At 63.1% G+C, this 9,432-nt stretch overlaps 1 protein-coding gene across 12 annotated transcripts in view; it reads left to right on the top strand.

The window, feature by feature from the left end:
- Positions 1–4,360: 4,360 nt before the first annotated feature.
- The window catches only part of TCF3 (transcription factor 3), a 77,783-nt gene continuing 72,711 nt past the window's right edge, over positions 4,361–9,432 (top strand). For 10 of the 12 annotated variants that reach the window (XM_062596301.1, XM_062596306.1, XM_062596305.1 and 7 more), the window contains exons 1-2: positions 4,361–4,459; positions 8,042–8,143. In XM_062596301.1, the coding sequence (XP_062452285.1) occupies positions 8,069–8,143 (75 nt within the window). In that variant the 5' untranslated portion in view covers positions 4,361–4,459; positions 8,042–8,068. Of the gene's footprint in view, positions 4,460–7,760; positions 8,144–9,432 lie in introns of those variants that run through there. The other 2 variants (XM_062596314.1, XM_062596313.1) reach the window with 1 other exon arrangement.

The following is a 9,432-nucleotide window of genomic DNA, read 5'->3' as shown; positions in this document are numbered from 1 at the left end:
TACTCATTGCAGCATTGCCAGGCTCCCCCTCAGGGCTGCAAAGCCCTTCGCTCAGGTACTGATGCTTTCGCAGCAGAGCCTGTTCCTCCAAAGAGGGAGCCGGAGTCACTCGCCCGAGCTCAGCGCTACCTCAACAAGCCACCGACTTATCTTGTACCTCCAGCCTGTGGCTTGGAGGAAACGACACGGTGGGTCTGGAGAAACTCCTTGGCTCTTAGGAGGGTTATCTGGACGGCTGGAGGGTCTGGCACCCCCAGCCAGACTGCAAGGGCGATGGGCAATGGGAAAACACGTCCACCTTGATCGAGACCCTCCTGATCTCCGATCCTACGCCAGCAACGCTTGGTCAAGAGCACGTCCACACCGCTCACGAAGCTTTGTGGTGAGCACCATGGAATAACCTGCCTCTGGGGGATGTCTTCAGTCCCTCCTTCAGGTTGATTTATGCTCCGGCGCCTCTGTTATGCAATGGTCCCCCCCCACCCCGGCTTCGCCAGCGCTGAGTATTGCAAGAGTCATTGTGAAATCGTGTTTTATTTAAGCCGCAGCTCTTGGAGTTGGAGGACTATGATACAATCTCAGCAGTATGTGTTTATTTATTTATTGACAGCGCGTTATTAGCCCTAACAGTTGCAGAGAACAAAAGCACCGCAGTTGCCATCCGAAAAGCTCAAGGCACGAAAACAAGGCGAACTCGGGGCGCTGTGCATGCGACGGCGCTGTTCTCAGCCGCTCCTGCGGCAGCCGGCTGCCCGTGTCCCACACCGCAGAGCGCCGGGGAGACGCCAAGGTCTCTCCATCGTGAGAGCAGTGCCCACGGGGCAACGCAGGGTGGGAGCAGCAGCGGGGCAACGGCGGTGGTGGGGGCTTTGGAGCAAAGCCGACTTCAAGGCTCCTCTTGACTGTTGCCTCCAGCAGGCCCCCCAGGACGGAGCAGGCTGGGCTAAGCTCGCCGCGATCTTCCCATTCCCTCCGGCCCAAACCGCCTTTGAAGCCATTTAACTTCCCATGAATTCAGGCTTTTCTTTCCCCCTTCCGAAGTCAAAACTTCGTTTTCAAGGCAGGCGAAGCCGCCCCGCTCCCAAGGAAGCGAGGCTAGCTCAAAGCGGGAAAACAACCCCGCGGCTTTCTCGCAGAGACGAGCCAGGCGTTTCGCAAACCCGAGCGAAGAGCGAGGCATCCTGGAGGTGGATGCGCAGGGAAAGCCTCCGAGGCAGCCGCTCGTAACTCCTACCCGCGACAGCTCTCTGTCATGTGGTTTTTGCACAGCAACCAGCGACAGGATATCTAGGCTCTGAGGTTTAATTACAACGGCTGACAGGGAAATTATGGCCGCACGCACCAAATTAGAATATAATTGCGTTAGGGGAATGTATAATCTTCTAATTCTCCGAGACTCGTCCCGAAGAGCGGGAGGAAGAGGGGGAACGGGAGGAAGCGGTGGGATCAGGCAGGAGACGCCGGCGCTGCTCCGCGCGTTCGGGCGCCCCATCGTCCCGCGCGCGGGGGGCCGGAGCCCACGTTCCCGCGGCGGCGAGCCCCGGGGCGCTTCCCCCGGGGCGGATAACGGCGCCAGCGTCGCGAGGAATCCCGAGCGGGCTGGCGCGGGATAACCGGGGTCGCCGAAACGTCGTTGCAGGGACGCGTTCGGAGCCAGAAGGGCGAGGATGCTTCTAATATCGGGCTTCGCGTTCAGGCGGAGGAGGAGCACGGGAGAGACGGCGCCCGGCCGCTCGCCCGTCGCACGCCGCGAGCGCGCTAGCTCGCCGGCTCGGCAGCTAGCAAAGATAAACCCCAAACCCACCTGTGCAAATTCGGGGGGAGGGAGCGGGGGCGGGCTGCTCGCACTGCTGGGAAGAGCCAGCCCTAACGTGCAAGGGCCGCTTTCGGTCCGTGCCCTCATTTACACGTAGGCAATCCTTTCCGCTCAAAAAAAATAAATAAATAAATAAATAAATAAAATAGCCAAATGGCCTTAAGGTCCAGGTGACAGCTGGCCCCCAGATCCCGGCTGCAGATCGGGGTCAGGCAAAGCGAAAACGAAAGCAGCGTCGGAGGCAGTTTGGAAGCTGCAAACGGCGCTGGGGGATAAGAGGGGAAACCAGCAGGCTCTACCGAGGCGGCCGGCGAGGGGAACGGGGCAGAGGCACGAGGCCGGCGGCGCGCGGCCTGCTCGCGTCTCCTTCCCCCGGCGGCGCTCGCAGTCCGCTCCGGAGGATCCGGCGCCGCCTCTTCCCCTCCATCAGATGCCGGCATAAACTTTATTAGATTAGATAAGCCCCCTGCCCACACCCACAACAGCCACAGGCAAGTTTCTGCCTCTGTTTTTGCACCTGCCCGAATTAATCCGACTTGGGCCGCGGCGGAGCCGTCGGGCGCACACTCTGCCGCCGAGCTGCGCCCACCCGGAGCACCGCAACGACGCGGGGCCAGGAGAAGAAGCCGCCACTCATGTCGAACCCAGCCCCGACTGCTCCGTTGCGCCGAAAACGCTTGGGGCCGTTTTACAAAGCAACCTGGTAAATCATCGGCCTGCACGAGGGGGGGAACCGGAGCGAGCGGCAGGCAGCCCGCGTCGCCCCGACCCCGCCGGGAGCCGCGCAGGCGCTCGGGCTCGCGCTTCGCTCTGGGTTCGCCAGAGGGAAGTCGTCCACTTCCACGCGCTCCCGCTTCGGCCTTCGGACTTCCTCGTCCGGAAGGGCTTTCTTCCACGGGCGCCCGTCGGCCGGGCCCTACGAACCAGAGGCAAAGCACGGGCTGGGCGAGAGCTCCCTCGGCGTGCAGGGTGGAGGCACCTTCGATACGAAGCGCCCGCCGGGACCTCGAGGCTGGTTACGAAGTTACCGTGGGAAATCAAAGGAGCCCTAAAGGCCCCGGCTATAAAAAATGGGGTTTATGTCAAAGCCGGCCTTGGATGGCCACGGCGCACGGGGACCCTCGCTGCGGCCCCCGGCCCGGTCCGGCACGGCCAGCGGGCTCGCGCCGTCCTCTGGGCTGTGCCAGCCGCGATCTCACCCGCAGCTTTCTGCAGACGGATCTGCACAAGCTTAAACTCCAGCCCGGGCATCGCCCGCCACCAGCCGCCAGGTTCGAGATCAGCCTCAGCTGCCGCTGGAAGGGGCAAGCGCCTCCCTGCAGCCTCGGGTGAGCGCGCGGCCCGACTCGTGGAGCTGATCTGGCTGAAAGCGGCCCCAAAGGAACCCTTTGGACTCCCAGGCGGGCCCCACGGCTGCCCCACAGCCGGCACAGCAGTGGGGACAGGGCGCGGGGTGGCCCTGGGGCCAGAGCCGGCCGCCCCGGGCGGCGCCGAGCCGCACTCCCTGCCCCGAGGGCTGCGGGGCGGGGCTGGAGCCTGCCCGGCCCGGCCGCCCCGTCGGGGCTCCCCTCGGCGGAGCAGCCAGTGCGGGCGGCGACGTGAAACAGCAAAACCGCCGCTGGCCCCTGCAGCGCCCGAGCCTCGCGGCTCCGCGGGCGGAGGGAGCGGGGCACGGAGGGCAGAGCGCGCTCCGGTTGGCCGCCCCGCCTGCCACTCGAGGCCTCGGGGCCCTCCCGTTGGACGCTGCCCCGCGGCCCTTATCATTCCATCTCCCGGTGCTCCCATGTCGTCATGGCCCCCGCCCCGCCCCGCCCCGCAGGGCCCCGCCCCTCCGCGGCCGCGCAGCGCGCACCCGCCCGTCCCCCTCCGCCAGAAAACATAGTCCCCCTGCCCCCGCTCCGCCCCGCCCCGCAGGGCTCCACCCCTTCCCCCCCCCGCGGCCCCCTCCCTCCGGGCTCCCCTTCTCCCCACACCGCGGCTGGGCGCTGCCGGGGCTCCCGTCGGGGCATGTCCCGCTGCAACAGGTGCTGCCCCCCTCCCCCTCCCCGGCGGGCCGGTGCTCCCCCCCGGCCTTCACCTGCTCCTTCCCCCGCGCGGCACCCGCGGAGGGAGCAGGGGGAGAGAAACGGCGACGCGGGGCCCCGACGGCAGCGCCGCCCCCCTCCCTATACACTCCCCCCCCCCCGCGCCCCTCCCCACGCAGCTGGGCAGGCGGCGGCGGAGGGATACGGCGGGGGGGGGGGGGACGCCGGGCAGGGTGTTGAGGGGGCGGGGGGGGGGTCACCGCGTCTCGCGCCGCCGCCGCGGGGGGACCATGGGGCGGCAGCAGCAGCAGCAGTGGCGGCGCTAGGGCCCGGCGCGCGCCGGCGGAGGGAGGGCGCGCGCTGGCGCGCGGGGCGGACCGGATCGAACGCGCCGCCCGGGCCGGATCGAACGCGCCGCTTCGCTACATTGTATCCGCCGGCGGCTGCGAGAACAATAGGCGCCGCCGCCGCCGCCCGCCGGCCCCAGGGCGCCGCGGCCGCCGCCCGCCGCCGCCGCCGCGCCAGGCAGCCGCAGCCCCCCGCCGCCGCGCCCCGGGGACTTTCATGCGCTTCCCCTCCCCCGCGCACGCACTTTGGATGCGTTTGTGCCCCGGAAAAGGTAAACAAAAAAAAATGTGTGCATATATATATATATATATTACACATCTATATATATATATATATATATATATATAAAACTTCCCAGCCGGCCGCCGTTGCGGGGGTGCGGGATGGGTGCGGGGGGATGTTGGGCGCTTCTTGCCGCCGGCTGCCCGCTGCGCGCCGCGGGCGCTAAGGGTCACGGCGGAGCCCCCCGCTCCCGGAACTGCTGCGAAACTTCGCCCCGCGGCGGCCCGGTGCTTCCCCCCCCCCCCCGCCGCCGCCCCGCGCTTCGCTCCCTGCGCCGGGAAACTTCAGGCAGCGGGTGGAGGGCAAGCTGCCCCCCCCCCTCCCCAAGCACACCCCCCGCCCCCCCCCCCCCCCCCGCCCGCGGGACCTGCCACCGCCGGCGGCCGCGCATGGCACCGGGGCCGCCGAGTTATTGTCCCCGCTGCGAACTCGGAGCGGCGCCGCGGCCGGGAAGGGGCCGGCGGCGGGCGGGGGGGACACACGGTGCTGTCCCTCGGGTGCCCGCCGCGCCGGGGTACGCGTGTGCCTCGGCGGGCCGGGGCGGCCCCGCGCCCGGGCCGCTCTATTGTCCGCGGCGCCGCTCGCTGCCGCCGCTCGGCAAAGTTTGCCGGGGAGCCGAGGGGGCGGCGCCGCTGCGGGGCACGGGCTCCGCGCGGGGGGGGGGGGGGACGGGGAGCCCCGGGGGGGGCGTTCACGGGTCCCTATCTTGGCGGATGGGGCCCGCGCCCCGTCTGAGGGGTCCCCGCTTCCCCCCCGCCCCCGGCCGGGGGCTCAGTTCCCGTCTGCACCGCTACAAACTTCAGCGCTGCCCCAGCGGTCGCTGCCTCCCTGCGGGGCACCGGCTCGGGGGCCCCTTTGTGCCCAGGGGCGGGGGGGGGGGTCCCGGGCCGGTGCATCCCTGCTGCGGGCTGGGGGGGCCGCGGGCTCGGGGGGGGGGCTCATCGTTCCCCCTCCCAGGCCTTGGATCCAGCTGCTGCTGCTGGGGCACGGATGGAGTTGGGGGAGGGAGGAGGGGGCAGCCTGTGCCGACCTTCTCCCCCCGGCCCGAGGGGGCTCTATTTCGCCCCCCCCCGACCCCAGTCTGGAAGACCTTTGCGGGGGGGGGGCAATTTTGGCCCCCCTCCCCATGGCCTGAAGCACCGGGGGGTGGGTATGGCCTGCATCGGCCCCTTCCCCCCCCCCCCCTCCGGCTCCGGGCGGAGGAGGGGGGAGGGCGAGCTGTCTCGGCCTGGCCGATCGGCCTGGGGCAGCCTGCTTTGGCCCCCTCCCCACAGCCTGGGGGACCCCTCACCACCGCCGCAAGGACCTTTGGCGGGGGGGGGGGGGGGGGGGGAGCCGCCGGGGCTGCCCCTCCCCCGCGGGACCCCCGCCGCAGGCTTCGGGCTCGTGCCGGGGGCCGGCTCGGCGGCCGGGCCGGGGCGAGCTGGGCCCGCCGGCCGGGGGCTGGAGCAGCAGGGCTTTGTAGGCCGTGTCTGGAGTTTTGGGAAAGGGCTTTGGAGGAAGGAGGAGGAGGAGACAGAAAGGAGGGAGTGGGGAAGGGGTGGGGGAGGAGTGTAGGGCTGGTGGTGAGGAGCCTTTGTCCAAAGGCAATAAGGTGCAGCTCGGCTCTGGTGGAAGAAACTCGAATGTCTCAGGTTGAAGTGCGCCGGGGAAAAGGGGGGGGGAGGGGGGGGGCGGCGAGCGAACATCTGCTGCGCGTTAGCCCGAGCGCGGCTCCTCCGCTGGCACGCGGCGCAGAACCCCCGCGAGGGCCAGCGCGGGCCCGGCCCGGCCCGGCCCGGCTCGGCTCGGCTCGGCTCAGCCCGGCTGGCGCGGCGCAGCGCGGCGCAGCGCGGCCCGGCCGCCCGTGGGCCCCCGGCCGCGCCGGGTCAAGTTGTGAGCGGCCTTTGTGTTTTGGAAGCCGGCGAGCGAAGCAAACCTTCCCTCCCTGCCTTCGTCGCGAGGCGAGGGCAGGACTTTTGCTTCCTGGGACGCTAATTTGAAGTTAAAAATGGTGGTTGGGGGGGGGGGGAGAGAGAAGAAGAAAAGTATATTGAATATTTTGAGCGTATTAAACTTGTCCGGGGGCTTTGCGAGAGCTGCCCGTGGCTCCGGGTCTCCCCTGAGGGCCGCGGTTGTCTGGGGCCGCTCTGGTTTCATCGCGGGGGGGGGGGGGAACCGCTCCAGGGATGCGGCCCCCCCGCCCCGGCCCCGCCGCTGTCGCCCTTCCCTTTTCGCCCGCGCCGCCGGGGTTCCTCGGGGTGCCCGGAGCCGGGGAGGGGCTCTGCCACCAGGCCCCCGCGGGGCCGTCGAGGCAGGGCCGAGGGCTGCTGGGGGGGGGGGGAGCAAGCCAGGTTGGTAAAGTTGCTTTAAAAATAATTGCCGGATGCATTGCTGACACTTAAAGAAAAGGGCTTAAAAAAAAAAAAAAATCCCCTGGCTGTTTTTTTTATAGTGGCAAAGGGTTTCTACATGCTGGGCTGATTTCAACGGTTTTTTGTTGTTTTTCGGGTATTTTTTGGTTTTTATTTTTTTTAAAAACTTCATTGAAATGTGATGGCTGAGCCGGCACAGCCTACAAATGCTTTGGAACAAACGCAATTCTCCTATTATTATTATTTTTTTTTTTTAGGTTTTATGATTAATGAGTTAAATTTATTGGCCAGCTGCCCTTTATAACCATGAATGAGCTCCTAAAAAAAAAAAAAAAAAAAAGATAGAGGAAAAAAAGGAATCTTTTATCTCATCCCAGGCCTCTTTTCCTCCCTCCCAAAGAAATATTTTTCTATCACAGTGAGTTAGCCAAAAAGATCAATCTCCCTTAAAAAAAATAATCTGTAAAATTAGGAAGAATAATATTTATCTATCTTGCAAGGTTTCCTGGAGGGCTGTATTTTTGCAATACCCTCTGAAGACAATATATATATTTCCCCCCCCCCCCCCAGTCCTTTTTTGGGGCGGCGGGGGGAGAGGATCGGTTCCCACTAGGTATGGTATGGCTTTTTGAAGTTACTGGACATCCCTAAATTCAGTCTTTCTCAAAAAGAAGCTGCAGGTGCTCTGCAACTGCCGGCAAAAAGGCATAAAATCAGACTTTTTTTTTCTATTTTTTTTAAAGAAAACTAGGCGAGGACAAGAGAGCCTCCTGCGGGGAGCGAGCATGGGGGAAGGAGAGGGGGCGAAGCCGAGCCAGACAAGCGCCTGAGTGATAACTTGCCTGAACCCTTTGATAAATGAGTTGACTCTTTTTTTTTTTTTTTTCTCCTTTTTTTTTTTTTTTTTTTCATTCGCCGCACGCCAGGAACAGAATTGGCCCGAACTAGTGGAATTGGCAGCAAAAAAACTAACATACAAGTGTGTCTGGTCAATAGAGCGCTTGTTCCTGCCTCTGGGTGCTATGTGAGGACTTTGGCTGTGTCCTCGGAGGAGAAGTTGGATGCTGGAGAGACGCAAAGGATTTTTTTTTTTTTCTTTCCTCCCTCCTCCTTTCTCTCTGTCTTTTTTTTTTTTTTTTTTTTAATATTCATCGATGGGGTGGGCAGTTTGCTCTAGTCATTAAAATCTCTGTTCCCCTCCCCCTCGCTTTCTGCAGGACTGCCACCGTTGAGGCTGTGGGAGTATGAATCAGCAGCAGCAGAGAATGGCTGCAGTTGGGACAGACAAAGAGCTCAGTGACCTGCTGGACTTCAGCATGGTAAGCGAGCGCGGCCGAGGGGGCTTTAAAGGGCCCCGGGCTTTGGCTTGGCTTGCGAGCGTTGCGGAGCTGCGCGAGGGAGGAAACGCGAGCCTGGAAATGGGCCGCGATGGCTTTCAGATGTGCCTTGTGTGTTTGTGTGCGGGCACATGCGCTGCAACTTGTTTATTTTCGAGTTGAAGCGAAGCCTCTGCCCCTCCTCTCCTCCCCTCTCCCCCCTCCTTCCCCTCAAATGCGGATGGTTTCCTCACTCGAGGAGTGCAGAGAGATTTTCCTTTTTTTTTTTTTTTTTTTTTTTTTGGGGGGGGGGTGTGGAGAGGATGGGAAATTCTCTGGAAATGTAACGCGGTTGTCTGCGCTCTGTTTAAACACTCACGGCGAGATGTGGCCTGATAACAGCTCCTGAAGCCGTGGATACAAAACTAATGCAAAGATGTGACTGAAGTCACAGCTGATTAATCGGGCTTTTTTCCTCTTCCCAGATCCAGACTATTAAACTTTTGTTCCTATCGGTTATTTTATCTCATTTGGAAATTTGTCTGCCCTCTCCAGTGCATTATTTTGGCAAGAGTCAGACGCTTTTGTTCCCCGAATTCTGCTCTTCTCAATCCTGGAAGCCTTTGGTTGCATTTAAAGTAGCAAAGCCTGAGAGTTTGCCCCGAAAGTGCGTGCCTCTCGGGGGGAAGAGGAGTCCCTTCTTACCATAGCAGAGTAAGGGCTAGTCCTTAGCATAGTCGGTAACGCACCGCGCGGTGTAAATTGTGTGTTTGTGGCACACTTGGCAGGTGGCTTGTGGAAAGGGGGAGCTTATGTTCGAAAGAAAATAACTTTGTATGGTTCCTCTGCGGTGTGCTGCACCCTCATGGCGCTGGGAGTATGTGTCTTGCTTTCTAGATAAGCAAACGAACTGTGAAGATAGAGAAAACAGCTCCACGAGGAGGAATAACTACTAGCGAGGCAGCTGCGGACCTGGGCGGTCCCGGGTCACCCGGTGCAGGGCTGCAGCCCCCTGCGAGCCGATTTTACTGTCCCATGGTGAAGAAGGGAGTAGAATAAAGTGGAGGAGGAGAGAGTAGCAATGCTGGGGACACCCGCTCTCCTTGGGCCTGGTACTTCTGCAAGGAGCGCTGAAGTTCGGCAGCTCTGCTGCACCCCTGGGTGCGGAGGGTTAGCAGTGGGGGAATAAACCTTTTTGTACGACTGGGGCTTGTACCACTCCGTGGAGAGGCAGGAAGGCTTCGTGGTGGTGCTTCACCGTCCCACGTTAGAGCGATCCTGTCTGCAGAGAG

This window comes from Rhea pennata, chromosome 27 (genome assembly GCF_028389875.1).
Source record: "Rhea pennata isolate bPtePen1 chromosome 27, bPtePen1.pri, whole genome shotgun sequence".
Classification (NCBI taxonomy): domain Eukaryota; kingdom Metazoa; phylum Chordata; class Aves; order Rheiformes; family Rheidae; genus Rhea; species Rhea pennata.
This window is presented reverse-complemented; position numbering and strand designations above follow the sequence as displayed.